Genomic DNA, 23,948 nt, shown 5'->3' on the forward strand with positions numbered 1-23,948 from the left:
AAGGACGAGATTTCACGCTTTTTACCTATCATAAACCTCTTACCTTCTCTTTAAGTTCATCTTCAGATAAGTACTCACCGCGAGAGTCTTGACAACTCGACTACATTTCGCAGTTTACTTCAGATATACAACACATTTCTGGAGCAAACAATGTAGTCGCAGACGCTTTGTCTCAAATAATTTCCTCGAATTTTTTCAGGGAATCGACCTTCTTAAACTCGCTCAGCTTCAAAAAGAAGACATCGATCTTCAGCATTAGTTATCCTCGACAACTCTTAAACTAAGTATTAAGCAGATGGGAACAGGTAAGGAAACCCTACTTTGCGACACATCTACAGGTAGGGATCGTCCAATAGTACCAAAACATTATCGACACAACGTCTTCAATACGTTGCACAATCTTTCTCATCCAGGTGTTCGTGCAACAATCAAGCTTATAAACGAGCGCTTTTGTTGGCCTGGTATGAATAAAGACGTGAGGGAGTGGGCACGCTCTTGTGTAGGCTTCCAGAATTCTAAGGTCATTAGACACAACAAATGTCCCTTAGGTACTTTCAGAACCCATGATGCTCGTTTCGACCATGTTCGTCTGGATTTGGTAGGACCCTTATCCGATTCAAACGGATACTCATATCTCTTAACATGCGTAGATCGTTTCACTCGATGGCCAGAAGCAGTACCTATTAAAGACGTTACTGCTGAAACTGTGGCTCGCGCTTTCGTCGAACGATGGGTAGCGAATTTCGGTTGCCCTTCAACCGCGGACGCCAGTTCGAATTTGGACTTTTCCGTTGTCTGATCACACTATTAGGAATCACTCGCTTCCGAACGACCGCCTACCACCCACAAGTAAACGGGTTGGTAGAACGTTTTCATCGCCAACTTAGAGCTTCACTATCAGCTACAAACGTTTTACAGTGGACAGAGGCTCTTCCACGCGTCTTGCTAGGTATCCGCAATGCAGTCAAGGCTGACATTAGATACACTGCATCTCAACTCGTTTATGGAACGACACTCCGACTTCCAGGAGAATTCGTGGATCCTTCGTCTTCTTCATTGAACATGGATCTAAACTCTCACATGAGCAGGCTTACAAACGCAATGCGTTCAGTTAAACCTGCTCACACTCAACCTCAATCAACTGATGTTTTCGTTCAACCTGACTTACGACATAGTACACACATTTTCGTTCGTCGAGACTCACATCGGAGACCTCTCGAATCAGCATACGAAGGACCCTTCATAGTTCTTCAACGTGAACCTGAGTACTATGTAGTCGATAAGAACGGCACGAACAATAGCATCAGTATCGATCGCCTCAAAGCAGCGTACTTAGAAGGAAACCCTGGCCGCGTCGATTTTCCTTCGGTATAATCGAACGACACGGCTCCTACATTTGTAGTACCCCATACGACAGCCGACACAAACCTTGATACTTCGTCAACGGCAGAAAATAAACATCAGACAACGCGTTCTGGAAGAAGAGTAAGATTTCCAGAACACTTAAACGACTATTGCATGTAGGACACAAACTTTACCTCGAATTCCCTTTGCATTATTCATTACAAAAAAAGAATTTTTTAACTATGCTCATTTTTATATATTTATTCCAAAAAAACAAAGAAAATATTTGTTTACCTATGAGCGTATATATATATTTTTTATTAAAAAAAACCAAATTTTTTTTACAATCGCTTTTACGCTGTCGCAAATGTATTCGTTTATTTATTTTTCCCGCTCACCTTGTGTCCTTACGCAAGTACGTGTATTTCGACACGCACTCACACATTCTATTTTTTTTCTTTTCTAGGACGGCTGGAAAAGAACGAGGAATCGAAATTTTCATTGTATTTTGTTTCCTTATTACTATGTTGTACTTCATGGTCCCTTAGTGTAAGGAAAGACGACCAGACGCTGCTAAACATAGCAAGCTATCAGTAGAGTGTTTACCAACGACAAACTCGTTGGCTGGTCACGTCTTAGGGTCATCACTACCTCACTAGGGGTGATTGATCTGTAGCTGTGAATAATTCCCCAAAATCAATAGCTCATTAAGTGTTCGACATTGGATGCTGACCACGTTGTTTTAAGTGGACTTGTTTAACTGAAGGCGTTCGGTCATGCATCCGTACCAGATCATGTTTTGATTTAGCGTGTGACACTGCTCCTACGTTCACTAGCCAGCCTAGAATAAACGCTTCTCGATATATTGATAACGTATCAAATATATCTCTCCTACCTTTTCTCATCTGACTTCTGATTTTAACCCAGTGGGGAACGATTCGAATATAGGTGTTACTGGTTTATAGTTACAAAACTAGAAAACTAGTCGTATCTTCATTACCACTACGAGTCTGTTGGTTCTTTTCACATAGATATACACATGTTACAAACCCAGTGGGGAACGATTCGAATATAGGTGTTACTGGTTTATAGTTGTCAAACTAGAAGACTGGTCGTATCTTCAGTACCAACAACGACATCGTTTGGTTACCATTGTAACTGAGCGATAATACTTATAGTGGATAGAACAGTTTATCGCTGCATATTAGCAAATGATATAATATTCAAAAATATTTTAATACATAATTGCTTCAACCTGCATTTTATAAACAACTACCAACATCCATGTTCAACACTACCATAATCAGAGAGTTGGATCAAATGTAAAAGGTTTTAGAGCTTATTTTTGCTTAGGACTCTGATTGTGGTCTATTTTGGACTTGATAAATGGTGAATTCCACCTGCCTGAGCTTGTATTGTTACAAACAACCACATTAGTCTGATTAAACATTGACACAGGTTGTGAGTAACAACTACGTCAAACTACTGTTAAACTGGAATAAGTTACGTAACAAGCACAAAGATCACGAAAACTGACGTGTGACGGACAAATGCCGTTAATAGCTGATGAAAAACGACATGAAAACCCTCGACAACACGTAACATGTGCGCGGGAACCCACGGCCTAATTTCTTGACCGTCCTCAACTTCACAGCAATTGAGGTACAGAATGGTCACCACTTGTCAGACCATTCAAGGTCGTTGAAACGGAACGGCGGGTGGCCTTGAAAGAATCTGACTTTCCTACCGTGCCTTTTTAGCGTGCCTGGTTGCTTTAGGTCTACGTAAATGCTTTCTGACTTGCTTCTGCTACTCCACTTGATTCGCACCAACATCCTTTGCTTTTTCTAAAACATGTGCACAAGTACTTCACCTGTTTCCAGCTTATTGTTCAATTAACCCATCACGTATACGTGTACGTATATCGTATACGATACACATATAAATAGTATTGTCTATGGATTTTCAGGAATTACCTTGTTTTTATTGTCCTGGAATCCTTTCAAACAAAGCAAAAATCATATATAAGTTTTATCTGAGCGACCGCCACCTAGTTCTACGTAGAACTAGATGGTGGTCGTGATCAGATACGGTGAGCACAAAATAATAAGAATTGTAGTACATTGTCGTAGTTTTTCAGTAGAAAACGTTTGCTCACTTATTACTCATTCAAAATCACATGTTATTAGGTGACCAAACTTCCGAAGCAACCTAGTGACTCAGCAAGTTCATTTGCTCACACTACCTAGTTTCCAATTATTTGATGTCTAAAACGTATGGGCTACTCTTTAGCAGGATTCATAAACAAATAGGATTGACTTAGTAGAGTTGGAAAACCTTAATTTCAGGTGAGAGGGAAGCATGGGTGACGCAGTCATGATGTGTTGTGAAAATTAATTTCCTAATTGCGTTCCAGTATCTAGCGTTTTGCGTTGCCTGATGGTTAAAGCCTTGTTATTCCAGCCACTGAGTTCGTGGCCATCGCTATTCGCTTCCATTTCAGCAGTCGCGATCCATTTATTTCGTAACTGCCTTTACCAACTGAGAGAGTGATTTTGAACATCTGCACATGTATGTGTATCAGACAGTAGGAAGATTTTCAAAAATCTTACAAAAAAACAACTTAAGTAAATTGCTTTTCAAACTATCGCCCTTTAGTATGTATTGTATATCTTCTATGCCTCCCATGGTATGTTGTTTACTTTAAATATCAGAGAACAAACTAATTCGATAAAGTTTAGCCTTTGACATAAAATACTATTGCTCGAAAATGCTTGTTCCCATAAGTTGACGCCATTCTTCTCGATAGTAATACATCTAAATTGACAAACAGCCTGGGAGGTTACAGAACAGTAATTGGTATTAGATTATGGGATGACGAAACGCAACTGCTTTGATTCCTATTGGTTCGTTAAGTTATTTGGACATGTGATATGATATTTATCTAAGGTCCGATACAAATACCATGGCGTTTAGATAATCAGATGACCTATTAGATGCGTTCGCAATGTGATAATCCAATTATTCATAGTCTACTCACGCTTTTAAGATTCATGCTACAACTATAGAGTATTTCGTTAACTGTTAGATTTTAGGGTTTCTATGTTGAAAGCTATAACAAAGAGCTGATCTGAAAATACGAATAGTATTTCTTGCGGGCGAATAGTTTGTTTATTAACAAAATGTATGATGTAGACGCCTAAAAGAAGTCTTCTGCCAAGACGTCAATGTATCAAGGTTTCTCCTTGTTTTCTACACCCCACTATGTAAAGAATATTAAGACAACTGATAAAATATTCTGACATGTGCTATTCATTACGTTCGCAAAATCATTTCTTGATGTGAGCGATTGAGAGATATGAGTGTCATCAGTTACTCAATTATTAATGAACTTACAATCTAAATCCCAAGGCTAATATCGCTCGCATCTGCTGGGACCAGCAGGTAAACAATAATGAGTTTAGACGCAAGGTATTAGGGAATGATGGTAAATGAGTTGGTGAGGTTGTAAATATTCATCGACTGAGATGGTTGGGTCACGTGTCACGTATACCTGAACACCGATCACCACGACGCGCAATGCTGACTAGTATAAGGGATGGTTGGAAGAGAGTTGGGGCGGCCAAACCAAAACATGGTATCAGTGCTTTAAGTCACTAACTTCCAGTCTGCGCCATGTTGGTAGGTGCAGACTACTTAGTTGGGGTCCGCGTGATTGTCGTAACCACAATGGTTGGAGACTGCGCGACATGACTCAGAATCGATCACAATGGTGTATACACTCTTTGTCTTCCCTTAAACCGTGAGATTAAATTACTTTATACGGTTTTTTCTACGAACTAATTCTTTCTTCTTGTATCATATCCTCATATGCAATCTTTCTTTTATATATTACTACCATTGAAGTAACTACTTCTATAAAGTTGGTGTTCATCTTGTTGTGTTAATGAGGTGTGGCAACTTGGACCGATGTATATATGTACCTGGTCCTTCGTTGTAGCTGACTGACTAAATCTGATGTTTCAGCGACATATCTTTCAGATTTAAGGCTTTGGTTTATGTACGCAACGTTGATATACAATTCTACATACACAACGAATTATTCACTTCATGCCTCCTTAGAGATTTTAGGTATGAAATATATTGACATCTAAAACTCGGGTACAAAAAATTAGGATCCCTCATTTAGAGACTCCCTACCATAGTAGCTAATTACCAACTTAATTACAGCAATTCAGGTATTAATTGGTCTTCGGGAAATTATTGATCTCTTAGTAATAATTTCTCATTTCATCTGTTCTCTCTAATATGACACCATTCTTATAACCGGACCTGGTTCACCATTTTTTATAATAAGAAGTAAAACTTAAAAAAAAGTAAATTTTATTTAATCAATCCTAAATCTCTGTTTCTCTGCTTCACAAAAGTTTTATTTATAGAAGCATATAACATGCAATTTGCATTTTAATCTAGGGACTTAATGTCTGCTGAAGTTATTAATTTTTCTCCGGTCTCCAACAAATTTACTGTTGCTCTGTGCGTACTGAATCAGTGGGCGCTTGACTTTAGTGGAAATACCAGACGTGTGATTGAAAGTGTTAAAACTGCTAAACGTTTGGGAGCTAAGTATAGAGTTGGCCCAGAATTAGAGATCTCAAGTTACGGATGTGAAGATCATTTTCATGAACTGGATACTTATACTCATTCATGGCAATGCATTGCAAAAATATTGAATGAAATAAATGAAAATGTTGAAATGCAAGATATTGTTTGTGATATTGGAATGCCAGTTTTACTAGGAGGTGTGGCTTATAACTGCAGAATTCTTTTGTTAAATGGGACTGTTCTACTGATACGACCGAAATTAGTCCTCGCAGATGAAGGTTTACACAGGGAATCTCGTTGGTTTACGCCTTGGCCTCATCACCAGAGAATCATTGATTTTGAGTTACCCGAAATAGTCCGTAAAGTAACCAAGAATTCTCAGTCAGTAGCAGCTTTCGGTGATGCTATTTTACGATTTTCGGGAAATGGCTATTCTGAACATGTACAGATAGGCTTGGAAACATGTGAAGAGCTTTGGACGGGGACACCACCTCATATTGCTATGTATGCAGCTGGTGTAGATGCTGTGCTCAATTCAAGTGCCAGTCACCATGAACTGAGAAAACTAAATAGAAGAATAGAGCTAGTGAAGTCTGCCAGTATGGCAAATGGTGGTGGGTTCTATGCGTATACAAATCTTAGAGGGTGCGATTCTGGAAGAGCTTGTTACGACGGTTGTGCATTAGCTGCAGTCTCCGGTCAGGTAACTTTTCTGAGCCCACAGTTTGGATTTGGAGATGTCTCTGTTGAAACTGTCACTGTTTGTCTGAATTCACTGAGATCAAGGCGAATCGCCAGTCGTTGTTTTGGGCGTGCGGCTGCAGCTAGTGCAGCTGCGAAATCCGATGCATTTGGCATTACACACAGTTGTTATCCAGTTGTTAAGGTACGATTTCTTTTCGTTATGCTAAATATTATTTTTGCCGTTTAACGCACTGGGCAAGATACTAAAGCTTTGTTGTTCTTATTATACCACTCATTTATTTTTATTAATAATCTGATTTCTATAATTTGCCAAAAATTATAATGTTAACTGACTAAGCTTCTCAAACCTTTTCGCAACTTGAAAGTTTTGCGACTGGTCTGACATCCACATCTATTATGTTTGTCCATATGGAAGAAGCTAGTTACTTTGGCTAGCTTTCTAGATCTAGGGACTTACAGAACAATTTAGGCATATAAGCGCTCGCGCGCGAGACCGATAAGTCCTGGGTTCGAATCTCGCGAGGCGGGATCGTGGATGCGCACCGCCGAAGAGTCTCACAATAGTGTCCTATTGTGACAAAACGGCCTTCCAGTGCTTCCAGGTTTTCCATGATGGTCTAGCTCCAAATGACTTATGATCTCAACTATTGAAATCAAGTATATAACTTAAAGGTTATAATGTGAATATCTGCATCATCTGTAGGGTAAAATAAGATTCAAGAACGGTAAAGCATGAAAAGGGATATTTCGTTAGTTATAATCGCTAGAATTGAAATTTTATTGGTCAGTTACCAGAGATTAGCAATACCATACCGATTAGATGCATATTTTCTGCCATTACTGACCATGAGCCATTCCACCTATGTTTTTGAAGGATCAACCCCACATGCTGTTGGAAAATATTAGGTTAAGCAGTAATTATAAGTTAACGAAATAATATAAATCCAACTAACTAATCAAGTACAGAACCATATACTTTAATTTTGGCCATATCTTCATATGAAAGCCGAAGATTCGAACCATAGGCATGGATTGTGTAGTGTTTGGCAGGATTCAAACTTGTGAAAATTAATAATCAGACCACTGAACAACAACTCTGAAACAATGCATCATGCATAGCTAGGTTAAAACTTTAATTGAAGAAATTAGTTTGGTTGCCTATGTAGTGCTTTTGTTTATCTACAAAATATTCGATCTCTATACAAGCAAATAACGCTCTACATCGCTTTTCATCTATAGTTGTTTCCTCCATCAGAAAACTTTATAATTAAGCAAAGGTGTGAATTCTGACAAATTTATTCTTTAATTTATAATATCTGCCTAGGTCATTTTCATTTGTAGGTTGATTTCAATCTTTGCCATAGTGACCATTGGCCCGATCAGTCCTTACAGCCACACGTTGATACTCATATTCTTTCACCTCCAGAAGAGATTTCTTATGGTCCTGCATTATGGTTGTGGGATAATTTACGACGAAGCAAGTCTTCAGGATTTTTTCTTTGTTTGAGTGGAGGTTTGGACAGCACAGCAGTTGCGTGTATTGTGTTCAGTCTTTGTAACCAAGTAAGTAATTCCATCAAAAAGTGTATTTTTAGTAAAAGCTTTGTATTCAATCATTTCCATCTCACCATCACAGTTTGAAGATATACACTGATCCACTTCGTGGTAGAGTTTTATTTATTTATTTGAACATATTAACATTAGTACAAGGGAGCACCAAATACATATGCGCCACACAATAACAATGACACCAGTAGCAGTTATTGTTGGTTTATTTGAGGGCTATAATACTGCCCGGGCGCCCAAACAGAAACAGGAGCAGAGTATTATGCTTAAAAGGTAGAAAAAATAAGCCAATCTGAAGTTTCCTCAATGTGTAGTTTGTGGTAGAAGTTATCCTGACTGTAACTGCTACTTTAATGCGATGTTTTAATCTTTTTGTTATGACGATTCAATGGGGTTATATTGGCTAGAACACTTATTTCTTAAGGACCTAACGTACCTAGCTGGTAGTCAGCAAAACAATAGGACTAAAAGCAGCACATTTAAAATCTGACAGTAGAGTCGTACTCCCAATCGTACCAAGATATGGCGAAAAGAGTGTGTTTTTCGAACGCAACCAGCATCTCTAGCATTACTGTCGTTTCATAGACAAATAGATTTATAAATAAGATGTCTATTATCATCCCTAACTTGGTTTATTCGTCATTGTAAGTTTTGTTTCAAGTGTAATCCGAGATTTCTCATGACCATTATGTAACATGATAATCGTGTTTGAGTCAATAAACCGTTGACTAACTTATTAATTGAGGAAGTTTAATGATTAACTTAAGGCTTATTGATCAAGGATATTCGTTTATATTATTCTGCTTTCAAAATTCAGACCAAGTATTTCACAATATGTTTACTTAACAATAAATGACAAACAAGTCCACAATATGATATTTGAAATGACTTTATTTTTACTACACGTCGTAATTTTCCACAGGCTTTAAATCAAGGGATGTATTATATTATTGTATGCATTATTATAATTAATGTTGTTAGTATGTATTTGGTGAAAAAATGCACATGTTCATTTTTTCTTTCATTTTAGATTTTTCAAGCTATAAAACAAGGTTATATGTCCGTTACACACGATTTACGTACTATATTGAATGAATCGGATAAATATATCCCTGAGAGTGGTCGTCAGTTATGTTCCCGTTTACTAACAACGTGTTTTATGTCAAGTGAGAACAGTTCTACGCTTACAAGATCACGTGCTAATCGCTTAGCTAAACTTTTAGGTTCAAATCATTTAGAAGTAATTAAATTTAAATCTCTTTTACGTTACTCCGAAAATTTATCCGATAGTTTCAAAACATCTGCCATTTTAATGAGCCCATGTATAATGCAGTGTATTTTAAAACAGAAGACACCATTATTACCTATAGAACTAAATTAAAACTAAGAAAAAAGAGGTGATACAGCAAAGATTTACGTTACATGCTTGAGTCAATCGGAAAACTAATAAAAACCTAGTAGTGGACATTTGGTTTATTTTGTACCCTTAAAGTCTTAATAAGTGGACATCACTTATTTACTCGGGATAAAAACCAGACCCTTCAAATATCTCTTTCAAACCGACTTTTTTAAGACTAGTATGTCGGTACTCAGTCCTTTTCACTTCCTGGCGATCTTTGCCCCAGCTTCATGTGAAGCTGTATCGCTCAGTTGCTCTAAATTACTTTAAACCAGTTATTCTGGGCAGCATGATCACATTTTTTCATGAAAATTATCTTAAAATTGAAAAATCCTCATAAATAAGCCATTTAAAAGCAGATTTATATCTTGTTACTGAGTGCTATTTGCTAGTAACTGATAACGAAATTAGGTTAACGCATTTCGTTTTATTTACAAACTCATCAACTGGGCATATACATCATCTCTTGAGTTTTAATGTTCGTATTCACATTTAGACTCAAAGTCTGAGGTTCTACTCACTGAGTTATCGGTTTGTTTGAATTAAATGACTTAACTAGTCACTATAAACGCAAGTTAGTTAGGCAATCAACTATATTATATCGTCATTATGATAAGCAGGTCGATATATTAGTCTTTGGCATTCATCAAGTTTTCATAGGTTAAAGAATTTAATGTAATCACTAAACCAAGTGATAAAGTTTCATTATGCAAACCTCTCTATTATTATGTAGTCTTAACATTCCTTACTATTAAAATTTACTTTTAATTCTAACATGTATACTTCGTAGTCCGATATTACACCACTGGTAAAAGAATTTGTCCACATGGCTTCCAAGACTCTAAATCTCGCTCAACCACCTCGTTTCACTGTTCACGGAGGTTCAAGTAAAGAAAGTTTAGCTCTTCAAAATATACAAGCTAGAAGTCGTATGGTTTCAGCATATTTACTGGCTCAGTTGATACCATGGAATTGGAATTTGCCGTCAGGTCTGTTAGTTTTAAGTAGTGCAAATCTAGATGAAGGACTAAGAGGTTATTTAACAAAGTAGGTTGCTATTTGTTAAACTTTCACCTAGTACAAATGCAATTTGACAACTTCTCAGTGAGAAATATTCATTGTCATTTAAATTTTTCGTAATAACCGGTTAATATAATGGTTTTTACTGCAATAAGTCCATGGTGAAAAGGATTACCCTATTAACTTTACTGAGTTCTGATTTGGTCAAGTTTTTGGCTATCTCAACAAAAAACTCGAATTGAGCGATCAAGTACAGCACAGAATAAGTGACCAACTGACTCACCATGCATGTGAAACAACAACTTATTCACATGGTACAACAAATTAATCGATTAACACCATTTCGCTAGCAACCTAATTCTCCGTCGTAAGCTGCCGATTAAACTAAGGTCGAACTACTAGGTAAAATTCTACTCGTCTTATGATGTTGGTAATGAAATTCTGTGTTACCAGGTTTATCTGAACTTAATATAAATTAGCTTTCAGGCAGACCGTTTCAATTAGGAGCAGTGACTTGGAGGGTAAAGCAATTTTTGCTATTAGGTTGTGTGCTCAAACCCCAACAACACATACTTTTTTCTTGGCATCCGAAAAGTGCCATTAACCTTAAAATGATCAAGGTAGTTCGAGCCACACAAGGTCATATTTAATGAGAGGAAAAGATTATCTTAGTCTCCAATTTAAAGCGAATGAAGAATAATTTTTCTGATAACTTCCCAACGAGTTTTGCAATTATAATCAACAGTTCAAGGAAATGCCGTAAATGAAACCAGCTACATCTTATTAAAATAAAATTACTAATGTATTTAACTTAAATTTGGTTGTTTTTTCGAAGTATTATTTTATACTTATAGCTGTATAACCTGGTGAGAATTTACTTAAGTTCAGAGTATTCATCGTTCACATATCTTTGTTTCAGTGAAGTAGGAATTCATTAATTTTAATAAAGCTAGCACTCCCTTGTTGTTATTCAAATGGTCTAACATATATCCAGTTACTACTGTTATCATCGATAATTATCCCCTCATTCAATCCATAAACAATATACAATGACTTTTATACGTCTTGTCGCAACTCCATCTTTGTCGGTCAACATACGAGTTACTTCCACATACAGTGGGACATGTTTTGTTACTGAGGTATCGGAATAATAACTTTTAAAGATTTTTGTTAGTTTTTAAAATTAGAATTTACGACACTGTGATCACTTAGAGGTTTGTATGTCTTATTTTCGAATCTAAAGTGAAATAGTCATATGATACTTGGCGATTCCCAGTATTTTTTAAAAATGAATTTAATCCGTGGTTTGATGTATATCATGTTGAGCAATCTCTGATTGGTGAAAGTAGACCGACTACATATGGGTTTACACTTGTGTTTCATGAAATCTCGAAGAATATTAAGAGGAGAACCACTATCTTACAACATAAAGGATTTTGTGGTTAATTTGCTAGCTTGTGTTTTAACTTTTTTTTCTTAGGTATGACTGTTCCAGTGCAGACTTAAATCCTATTGGGAGTATAAGTAAGTCAGATTTACGATTATTTATTGCTTACTGTGCTCAAACATTCCCAAGTTGTATGGATTCTAAAAGTGGAGTTGAACTTTCGGAAGTATTGCTAGAAATTTTATCTGCTCATCCAACAGCTGAACTAATGCCACTTCAATCTAACGGTGAAATTAGTCAGACAGATGAATGTGAAATGGGATTGACCTATGACGAATTATCATTATTCGGTAGACTTAGAAAAATATCCAACTGTGGACCATATAGTATGCTAGAATCATTACTGGACGGTAGTTGGTTACTGATTAAGAAGGTTATACCTGATAGTTGTTTTCAAGAAGATGGAAAACCTGGTGCCGAACTTGCTCATTATCTTAATCAAAAAGTGAAGCTATTTTTCCGTTTCTATGCTATCAATCGTCACAAGGCTACTATTTTACCACCAGCTTATCATACTGAGGCTTATAGTGCTGATGATAACCGGTGAGTCGATCTTCACTGTTCATCTAGTCACAGAGTTATTAAATACCTTTATTATTGTGCATACGCTTATCACCCTGTAGAACAGGAGAAATGTATACTGGAGTCATTAGATATCTGCTACGGAAATGAACATATTTTGTGGCCAAATGCAGTAAGATCAATTATTTCTTGAAGTCTCCCAGATAACCATGTGATATATGTAGTCATAAAAACTTGGCTGAGATGACCACCCTCATGTGTAGCGAGTAGATCACAAAACTTCATAATATACATATTGCGAACTCCGTAAATATAATTGTTAAACACCGCTAGCTTTTCCGGTCTGACAAATTAAAGTTTATCTAGGTTCAGACCTATTATTATTGTTGCCATCAGCAGTTAGAATCTACGTCATGGAATGTTTTAGCAGAACATTGTTTATAAGGGATATCATTCACTTGGTTTAATATCAGCATCATTAACACTTGTAAGCGGTTTTCTAAGCAATTGGCAACATAATATAGTTCAATTCAGTCGGGTGTAAATAATCATAAACCTGGTAGAACGTTGCATGGTCCAATGAAAACATAATAAACCACTCTTGATTGGAAAATCATTTTTTAAAATAAAAGGCAACAATAAATCCAGCAGGTCATACTGGAGTGACGTAGAGAACCACATAAACGGAAACTTTTGATGATAAATATCAATATTTCCAATTAGTTATCCGAACTTTGATGAGACCACTCCTACTTCGCTGTATATGATTTATTTAATTCCGACGTTCGTAGCTACTTCATGGTGTCTAGTCTACAATATGAACCTTATTACAAGTTTATGCAGTGTTTTCGAACTCAGCCTACGCATCATCTTTACATACATATATTTTCTCACCTGGTAACGCGATTTAAGTAGGTTATCAATCAGATACTGATGTTTAGTTTGGGTGTGAATTAAAACCCTATACTGTATTTTCATCTTATTATCTGTCGGTATAGATCTCATGATGACAAAACCGTACTATGGGCTGGAATCTGTGTACAGATACTGTTATAAAAGATATCCTATCTTAAAAACCATCATATTATACACATTCACCTTCATTTTGTTTGCTGTCTTTTTTATGAATAGACAGGCAAAGATGTTTATTCTCTCTTCACAGCACATTTTGCTGACTATTTTGAGCAACAGTGGTCCTTCAAATCCTACTTCTCCACATGTGTTCAAGCACACATGCAATTTACTTTGATAAATAGCAGCATTTGATGCTGTCGCACATATCCTGTTTGATTTTGTAATAAAGGATGGATTATATTTTGTTAATTATGCTAATCTAGTCTACGAAATAAGTTCTGATTATCTCAAACTGCCCCCTTATCCTAACATGGTTTTCCTATTAATCATTGAGTGGTAGTGATGTAGAGATTTTAGGTCCTAATGGCCAATAAACTTTGATAGGTATCCATTCCATACTCGCGTTTTATTTATCAGTTTGAATTCCTTTTCAGTCATATCTTTTGTCTACATACACCTGACTGTTAAATAAACCCACCATCAATCCCCTCTTTGTACTGAACTCACCAAGCGACTATGAAAATGCGATAGGTTTTCGACGCGGGGAGTTCGTAGAGGGACTGTTTGGTCGATTCATCATCTCGTTGACTATCAAGTATTGGTTGAAAACAGAAACATTACTGCAGCTACATAAAGATATTTTCCTCCGTCCTATAACATCCTAATCATTATATCCGGTGTTTAAAATTAGTTAAGATAATCTGGATGTCCGACAACACAGAGCATTTTCAAGTGCTGAATTGTCGCACTAATCCCCATATGTAGGAGTAATACAGTCATCAAAATGCTAGATCATAAAGGCTTGTGATAAGTAAGGCCAGTAGAGATGCACTAAAAGGGTTAAGCTATTTTCAAGATGCCAGAAATTAAGTTGGTTGCGAAAAAATCCAACCAATTAGGTATAAATAATTATCTGTTCATTCTGCTTTGTTAATAACAATGCTATATTGTATGCTTACTAAAAATCTTGCGTCAAATATCCACCCTGCTCATTTCAGGTTTGATTTCCGTCCGTATTTGTATCCTAGTGACTGGAATTGGCAATTTACTTGTCTAGATTTACTGGTAGAAAAATGGGTAGAACAATTCAAGTGAATCTATTCGGATCGTTTCATTTGTGAACCTGTCTACTGGAACATATTTTTAATCCTAGTCAACCTATATCATCTAGAATCATTTGCATATTTTTACACATTCACACAGCAGAATTTTTTTAGTGTGGTACTTCCATAAGTTTTCTTATGTGATAGTGGATTTTTTGTGAACATTGTGTACCATAACTTTATCAAACCTCAACAAGTGGCTTATCAGTGGTGATTTTAAATTAAATTGTGATTTCCGTGTGAGATAATGTGGATGAGGTATATCATCGCTAAATATGAGTTATTTTATCTAACGTACAACTGGATATCAGCTCTTGTTACTCTATATATATATATATATATATATATATATATATATATATATATACCTAACTAATTATTTTAGAAAATACGTTTATAGAGGTCGTACCTTTCTAGAACCACCCATGACTCTTCACACTGCCATTTATTCTATCAACATTACAACACCTTAGAATTGCTAAATGTGAATTAAAGTATTTAAAGCAAATAATCCTTGAATGTTATGTTCAGTCAGCTAGGACGTAAGACCAGGCACATATATGCATCGGTCCAAGTTGCCATACCTCATTAGCACAACAAGATAAACACCGAATTCATAGAAGTAGTTAATTTGATTGTGGTAATATATAGAAGAAAGATTGTATATAGTACAGGGAGAAAGACAGATATGAAGCAATTTTAATCTCACAGTTTAAGAGAAGACAAAGAGTGTATACACCATTGTGATCGATTCTGAGCCATGTCACACAGTCTCCAAACCCTACCAAGTAGTCTGCACCTGCCAACATGGCGCAGACTGGAAGTTAGTGACTTAAAGCACTGATACTATGTTTTGGTTTGGCCGCCCCAACTCTCTTCCAACCATCCCCTATACTAGTCAGCATTGCGCGTCGTGGTAATCGGTGTTCAGGTATACGTGACACGTGACCCAACCATCTCAGTCGATGAATATTTACAACCTCACCAACTCATTTACCATCATTCCCTAATACCTTGCGTCTAACCTCACCATCACTTAGCCGGTAATCCCAGCAGATGCGAGCAATATTTCTAAGACTTCTGTGATCAAATACTAGCAACTTACGAGTATCTTCTACTCCTAATGATCACGTTTCACAGAGCGAACTGTTGCATAGTATACTCGTCTCGTAATTGATAGACGGATATCTCTTTTTCGCCATAGATGATGTAAGTTGTCAAATGCCAAACGAGCTTTTTTGAATCCGTGCTAAGATTTCGTCAGACACTAACCCATTAGGGCTGATCAGACTTCCGAGATAAGTGAAGTTGTCGACACGTTCGACTACCTCACTCTCTATCCTTAGTTCAGGTGTCGATGCAGGCCAGTTCTGGAGTAACAATTTACATTTAGAGTGGGAGAAAGGCAATCCAAATATCCTGGCATTGTTACTCAGTCCTAACAGAAGACTCTGCATTTTGACATCTCCGTATTTTAAGTCGATAAGTGAACCTCCTGGTAGGAGATCAATTCCTGAAAATTTAGTCGACGAGTGTTATTTCCGGCAGTAGATCTATGATGAATGGGGATAGTGCGTAGCGTCGGTTGGTATGATACCTTATTTTAGCTTCTGGACAAGCCAATTTACCTATCCATCTTGAGTCACGTTTAGACCTTGTTAATTATTCACTTATCAATTCTGACTGTTTTTTATACGAGCGTATGTGTGTACACTTCTTATCCTATACATCACATGTCTGTAACTTATTTTTATTTAACTATAAATATTGTTTAACGCTTGATGAAGCGATTTGGCTTACCTGCCGTCTTCAATGTGTGTCGTTTCTGCTTCGCTCTCTTCTATTCTTCTAAAAAACAACGTGTGTCCCTATCCTTCCGAGTTCTTACGGAGACATTTGGCAGGACAGCACATAGGCGACTGTTAACGGAGATCCATTCTAATAGTGCTTGTTCTGCCCTCGTACTAAGTGCTATGCCTACACCTGCTAGTCCACGAGAACTAGCCATCGGGTCGCAAATACACGGAGGTTGTATCACGTCGGGTCCCTGTTTGGGCGAGGTGGGTTCTAGTTAGTGACCACACTAGAATCCTGTATGTGTGTTTCAGAGGCACAGCATACATCAATGGTATGACATTCTGGGGTCTGAGCCAAGGAGGCCTGTTGGCCGATTTGACATAGGGTACGTACGTTGAAGGCTCCAATGTGTAGTTTGGAGCGAGGTTTCAGTAGACCTGGTAGTGTTTTACTCGCTATGGTGACACTTGAGGAGGGAGCCGAAATAGGAAGTTTAATGTTAAAAGTCGAGATGTAAGAAATACTAAGAATTGAGGGAGACTGATCATGAATATAGTGATCTTGAGTGCTGTTAGAGGTATAAGGGTGGTTATCACTTCCCGGTTGCCCACACTGTGGAAAGGTTCTTCTAGAGGTACCTGAAAAGGGAATTGGGTTAGAGGTGATCTTAGTGACCTGCGAGCGTGACCGTAGTGCCCAAGGAACAACTGCTCGAGGTCGGTCACACACAGCCTATTTGTGAGTAGTTCCCGTGTTAGCTCCGTAATTGTTGAGATCTTACCTCCGGAGACGGATATTTATAGTGTAAGGCGAGGTGTGCATCTTTAGGCTTGACCTTTTCTAACCCCATCCTTCGCTGTGGGAAGGCAGCGTCGCCGTTATGCTGGTTGTCTGAAGGAAACACCTTACTGCCTTCACACCTCTGTACAGTCGGCAGTGCGACTTCGCCTTCGGACCTTGGGTTTGCTGCTTTTAGTCTTACCGCTCTTCAACCGACCTGTCTGGCATGGTAGGACCTTGAGGAACTATTTTTCCAGCCAGTATAGCTCGATTGGTTCATCACGATAGGCAAGCCCAACCACCACGTCAAGGTAACAGCAACGGTCAGGCAAAATGCTTTATTACCACAAACTTTCGACAAATAAACAATGAGGATATAACCCAACGATGTATTCCTTAAACTTCTCTCAATGATTTAGTGCATCATCGATACTGTGCTTTTTACAATACTGATAAAGATATCCTAGAATTAATCTAATAAGGTATCACTCATTTCACAGAATAAGAGTATATAACTATTAAACCTTTTCTTCACAATCAAAAGCAGATCCTCAGTATCAAGCACTAGCAGTTTCAGTAGAAAGTGCTGAGTCAACAGAAACGCAAAGTATATTAAAGTCAAAATAATACAAATATCAAGCCATTTATATATTTACAAATGATTGCTTCATAGTGACTTTAAGTACTGCTTCTCACCACAGAAATTCTGGATTATCGCGCTGAGCCAGAAAATCGCTCATTCTGAACACTGCCACTTCTGTTTCATTCACTGTTAATTATACCGAATAATATATGTAGACAATTCAGTGAAAATATCTTCCTGGCTGTACAATCGTATTTATAGTTAGTTAAAAAATAAAGCAGCCCATTGAAAAATAGGAAGATTACATCATTTCAAGCGCCAAAAGGAAGTTTCATAGAATTACCGAGAATTTAAAGAAAGAAAATAAGATAAAACTGAGTCTGTGAAAGACAACTGTCCACTTAGGGGGTATGGGAAAGGTAAAGAATAGATTATAAACGTGGTGATAATAACAAATAATTGAAAAGTAAAAGATATTAGAAGACATTAGAAGGATGTATTAACGACCGAATTACCGTCCATGAAAATTAGGTGTTAGGGCTATGGAAGATAGACGATGGTTTGCACATGTCACTTTTGAACAAAGAAATCAGGTCTGGAGAGACGAGCTGCTAACATCTTCGTAGTGTACAGGTAATCAACTTTTGCTCATATTGGACCCAGACGTTTGATTGCAGTTGATTCTGAAGGATACCTGGTGGGGCCATGTGACCCAATCTAACGAGATGTTCCGATATTAAGCTATCGATTATTTCACACGTCTTTCGAAAGCCACGCAGGATAATGTTTGGAAATGAGCTGGCTTTGTTTCTCTGATGTAGACTCCTTCACAAGAGCAAGTAAACTCATAAATACAATTTAATGTGAGTTTATATTTTATGTATTTATGAATGATAAGGCGGCTGAAAAAGACTGACGAGTTGAGTATCACAAAGTTTGACTCAACGATCCCGTTGAATGGTCCTACAACATGTATGAAGCACTACTACTCTCAAGCTCAGCGTTCATAGTGTTGTTTAGGACTGTAGGTTTTGCATATCGTAGATTGAATCTCATATTTCTTTTAGTGGAAGTTGATGCGCAAGCATTCCTGATACTTGTTGGGGCTCAAACAGTACCTTGTCTACTGTATCTTCGGAGCTAGCAGCGCATCTTTTCAAACCTGATTTCTTTGTTCAAAAGTGACATGTGCAAACCATCGTCTATCTTCCATAGCCCTAACACCTAATTTTCATGGACGGTAATTCGGTCGTTAATACATCCTTCTAATGTCTTCTAATATCTTTTACTTTTCAATTATTTGTTATTATCACCACGTTTATAATCTATTCTTTACCTTTCCCATACCCCCTAAGTGGACAGTTGTCTTTCACAGACTCAGTTTTATCTTATTTTCTTTCTTTAAATTCTCGGTAATTCTATGAAACTTCCTTTTGGCGCTTGAAATGATGTAATCTTCCTATTTTTCAATGGGCTGCTTTATTTTTTAACTAACTATGAATACGATTATATAGCTTGAGTAAATTACATCGCTAAACTCTTTATCAGTGACACTCACTTATTTTAGTTATATACTTATCGGTCTCATTCTAGACTCGTCAGGTGAGCGTTTATGCATAAAAACACTTGATCCTTTCATCAAAGTTCGAACACACCACCGACTTGCGTACATTTCTAGTCAGTTTTAGATAAGCCGGTCAGCCATAATCAGTGCAAATCTCACTGGAATATTAGTTGTATATTCCATGACTGTACAAATAGATGGCGTTGCTGACTCATGCAAAAGTAACGCCTATAAACCTGATACACAACTTTTGTTAAACTCTCGTGCTTTACGCAACTTTTGAATCCTTTATTCATCTAAAACAATTCATGAGACTTGCGAGACTATAAATCATTTCAGGGCCTTTGTACCTCATAGACTTTGCGCCTACTAAAATACATTAACTCTTAGCAAGTCAATATTTTCCCAATGGATTAGGTTTTTTTCACATAAATATAAAAAATGTTTATGCGTTAAAATAAGTATTGATATTTCTAAAATAAACATACCTATTCCAAGAGATTCTAAAGTTAGGTCCGAATTGCTCGGAATAGGATCACCTTGTAAATCAATTAGCAGTTCCCCAGACTGGCAAAGAGAATATTATAAGCCATAAATCTTACCTTTGTGTTAAAAGCTTTGTGGCGAACTTTCAGTGCATCTTCAAAATAACACAGAAATTATAAAATGAACAATTGAAATAAATCCTTAAGATTGGTTGAAGTAAGAACATTGAAAGCGGCGACAACAGATGTTTGGATGTCAGTTAACTAAATACTATTAGGAGAGCTTAAAAATATATCGAAAATTCTCGAGGGGTCAGGTTTATTGCGTAACTCTGATTTTTATCCTGGTATTCTATAGTTAGGATACAACTAAGGACTTCTTTCAAAATGACATTAACTAACGCTAGAACATTAAAACAGCCAAAGTGGGACTAGGTTTCGCTCTTATTGAAACGAGTATAATAATTCACTGCGTTATCATAACCTTAGTACTTAGGATACGTAATACTATATCTTTCGAAACTGCCAAGCGGGTCGGGATAGTGCGTCAACACGGTGATGGATTTAAGAACCTATATTTGTCGTCATTGGGAAGTAGAGAAAGTCAAGTTGCGTTTCATAGCACGACAAATACACTAATCAGATTACCAATAGATTAAAAAGCCTCTTAAAGCATAGATTTTTCTGAAATCAAACCAAATTAACTATGTCACTAGTGAATCAATGATTTGAAATGCCAGTGGGTCCATAGTAGGTTTCTATTATGTGAGTTAAATTACTAGATATTAGCTTACCGTAACAAAGGTTCTTGAAAGGAGGAGGTATAGCGGAAGAGGTTTTTACTTCTAAACATGGATATGTTAAAGTATATATAGTGTAATGTTTACCATGATGTATGCGGTCGAACAGGTCTTTTACAGTCGCTGACTGAGAAATGTTTGACAGAGGCAAGTAAGACGTTGTACGGTACTTGAATGAACGTATTAAAGTCACGGGAACAGTTATACTCTGGCTCATTTATGAGTTAAAGCCCCTAATATATCTGGAGAAAGATATGATATTGAGAATTTAGTGACAAGTGAGGGGCGACAATAATTATTAGTACGAGATTTCACAAACTAGGGGTGGGGGCATTGATTTCTGAGTTCCTCAACAGCCATGTGAATGTGTCATGTTCGTAGGGATTCGCTTAGTCGTGATGCTAGGTATCAACTATATAGTTGAGTAACTTATCGAAATGTCGGGGAACACATTCCGTGGTATACAGATTCCGAGCCACTACTACTTCGTGTCAGGTTTACATCAGTGGCACCGAAACATGCTTTTCTATCCAATAAACCTTGGTAATTATTTTAACTGAAAGAATAAATTGATGGACATAATGCTTCAACCTTTAATACCCCAATGTTAGAGAATCCTCAAAAGTGTTTTGAAGCTGATAACTTGCTTTGGGCCTGTCTTACGGACGATAATGATTCTCACTTGAAGAACACAATAGTGTTTCCCAATTGACACATTTTGAAGAGCATTTAAGAACAAGTGTTGAGGACTTAAGATCTGACGGTGTAGGTGCACTGCTGACTTTACCAAAATTCATTGAGACGATAGTGTTGACTACGAACGAACCACAGCAAAAGCTAGATCTCCAAAAAACACTGCCAAACCAAGTACTAAATAACCAGATGACCCTAAAATCTTGGTTCGCCACAGCCAACCAGGAGACAGCAAAGACTAGTAAATAAATTATTATGCCAGGATATTAACTTTAGGACTCTCACATCATAGTTACAGGATATTCATGATGAAATCCCTAACTCGGACCCATTTCCGAACCCTATATGCCTTATTAACCTGAGGCAATCGTCAAACCTAACATTAGCTCTGTGGAATAGTGGTTCATTATATCCTTGTCACTCTTTCCCTGATGGAGTTAAAACAGATGACTACACGCAGTGTTGCGCGTGACTACCCGACGATAGCTGTCCTATGAGCTTTCTAGTCACGTCCTATGTTCAGCAAGACAACGCGAATTCGCAAAGTGTTAAAAAAACAGTATCACAGTTTAGTTAACCAGGATATTCAACCTGCTTGTACACCGCCAACAGTACTTCGATCCTTTGTGGCTTAGTTTTTATTTCATTTGTATTAATCTCTTCTCCGTTTACATTTTCTGACGCAAATCCTTACTCCATATTCTTATCTATACATCTCGTAAGACAAAACTATTCTCCAGGTGAAAGACTACACCTACTACTACTTCCGACTGTGTATAGCGAAGCACCTGGTAGTTGCATCCCAGTATCATAAATTCCGAAATTGAGCTACTCTCAGGAGCTTGGTAACTTTTAGCATTTTAAGTTTGATATTATTAGACTCAATCTACCGATTTGGCAGCTTGTGAACTGTAATATGATGTTATTGTAGTCTTTCTCGTTTCACCCACGTACAATAGCTTGTAGAAATATGGCAAATTGCATATAATTAATTGGACAGTAAAGAAGTTCACCTCACTGAAAGAAGCCCGCCGTTTCGTTCCGCAACCTTGACCGCCTTATATGTGACGGCTTTCTGTACTTCAATTGATATGGTTCTGTTGTGTCTGTTGTTTTTGTATGACGTTTAAGTGTTCTCATATTCAAGTCATATTTTGCTTAAGTGAAATTACAAAACTATTACGATAAACGTTAGTTAGACTTTGTTCATACTTTGGTTTACCTTGAATATACCACAGGTAGTGTAGTTTGGCAACACCTATAATCGAATCGCACCCACTCTGTGAAATCAAAAGTCAGAAGTGCGGGGGGTTGGAAGATATATTTGATGGGTTATCAATATATCGAGTAGTGACTGATCTAAACTGGCTAATGATCTCAGTTGTTGCGCACGCCGTCCCAAAACGTGATCTGCTAGGGATGCATGACCGTGTGCCTTCAGCTAAATGAGTCCATTAAAACTAGTTTAGTCAGCATTTAATGTCGAACACTTACAGAGCCATTGATTTTTGGGATGTATCTACAGCTACAGCCTGTTGCTTCGTAACCTTGTTTGCGACGTCAAGTTCTCAACTGAGCCTCACCGTCTTTGTTTAAAAGTTGATAAGGTCCAGAAAACAGTGTACTAATAATAACTAGAGAGTTCTAGATATGTGAACTTTGTGTGAATCTCTGTTTTACATGAAGATTAATACGAAATGTCAAATGAACGTTAAACATTAAGTGTAAGTAATACTTTCTTCAGTTAGCGAGGTATTGTTGCGTTGAATGACTTTTTAAACAATTACTCAACGCTGTATGCAGCGTTTCATGTTCGAGAGATATCTCAGTCGACAAGGCGAGGCGTTTCAACATATATTACCGAACGGGAGTTTCGGAAGCAAGGATGAATTCTATAGTGTGCATAGTGAATTCCAACAAGCGGGGGACGAATAATGTTTTTCGTTTTACTCATACCCATCACATTCATGTTAAAGGCAAATCAGTAAAGAACATGAAATTTAAGTACATATTTGTTGTGTTACAGCTCACATGTGGACATAGGCGTAAACCACAAGGTTTAAGAGGAGAAAAACTGCTAGAACCTCATGTATTTTGTGATATTTAAGGTCTTATTTTTTGAACTATCATTCAATGTTCCTTGTAACTCTGGAAGGGGAAGAATATGTCCTAATATCATTCAACTTATTTCAGAATCATTCTTGTGGTAGCTCATGGATGGTTTTGGGTCCATGGACTAGAAGATTGTCTTTAAAAGATAATGAAAAGTTTGGCCAGCAATGTTAAAATCACCGTCAATGGATGAAGTAGAAAAAATTATTAATTAGGTCACTTCTGTTCATATCAAGACTATGGAAGATTAACTCTCCACAGGTATGTATGGTAACACAATAATTTCCCTAGGTGAAGCATACAGTGTTTACGGATTCAGCGAAGCGAAAAATGCAGAGACAAAAAATTG

The 23,948-nt window shown here is 37.2% G+C and overlaps 2 protein-coding genes across 2 annotated transcripts; one reads left to right on the plus strand and one right to left on the minus strand.

The window, feature by feature from the left end:
• Window positions 1-6,451: 6,451 nt before the first annotated feature.
• On the plus strand, window positions 6,452-14,777 carry Smp_162660 (putative glutamine-dependent NAD(+) synthetase; the record flags this gene model as incomplete). The annotated part of the gene is made up of 6 exons (XM_018799067.1): window positions 6,452-6,835; window positions 7,996-8,217; window positions 9,251-9,460; window positions 10,410-10,666; window positions 12,120-12,629; window positions 14,681-14,777. The coding sequence occupies 6 exons, from the start codon at window positions 6,452-6,454 to the stop codon at window positions 14,775-14,777; spliced, it is 1,680 nt and encodes a 559-aa protein (XP_018650892.1).
• A 3,176-nt stretch (window positions 14,778-17,953) lies between these two features.
• On the minus strand, window positions 17,954-22,533 carry Smp_075040 (hypothetical protein). Its single transcript, XM_018799068.1, has 6 exons — window positions 22,501-22,533; window positions 20,882-21,036; window positions 20,789-20,839; window positions 20,112-20,149; window positions 19,998-20,076; window positions 17,954-18,131 (listed from the first exon to the last, which is right to left on the minus strand). Exons 2-6 carry the CDS (start codon window positions 21,009-21,011, stop codon window positions 18,055-18,057), a joined length of 375 nt encoding a protein of 124 aa, XP_018650893.1. The 5' UTR covers window positions 21,012-21,036; window positions 22,501-22,533; the 3' UTR covers window positions 17,954-18,054.
• Window positions 22,534-23,948: the final 1,415 nt, after the last annotated feature.

This window comes from Schistosoma mansoni, chromosome 3 (assembly GCF_000237925.1).
Source record: "Schistosoma mansoni strain Puerto Rico chromosome 3, complete genome".
NCBI lineage: Eukaryota > Metazoa > Platyhelminthes > Trematoda > Strigeidida > Schistosomatidae > Schistosoma > Schistosoma mansoni.

Excerpts from the sequence above, each read along its gene's own strand:
- Smp_075040 (XM_018799068.1), bottom strand. The coding sequence starts at position 21,011 with ATGAGCCAGAGTATAACTGTTCCCGTGACTTTAATACGTTCATTCAAG. Across the intron at positions 20,840-20,881 it reads GTTCGACCGCATACATCATG|AAGTAAAAACCTCTTCCGCT; the intron begins GTAAACATTACA and ends ATCCATGTTTAG. Across the intron at positions 20,150-20,788 it reads TTTCAAGAACCTTTGTTACG|ATGCACTGAAAGTTCGCCAC; the intron begins GTAAGCTAATAT and ends GTTATTTTGAAG.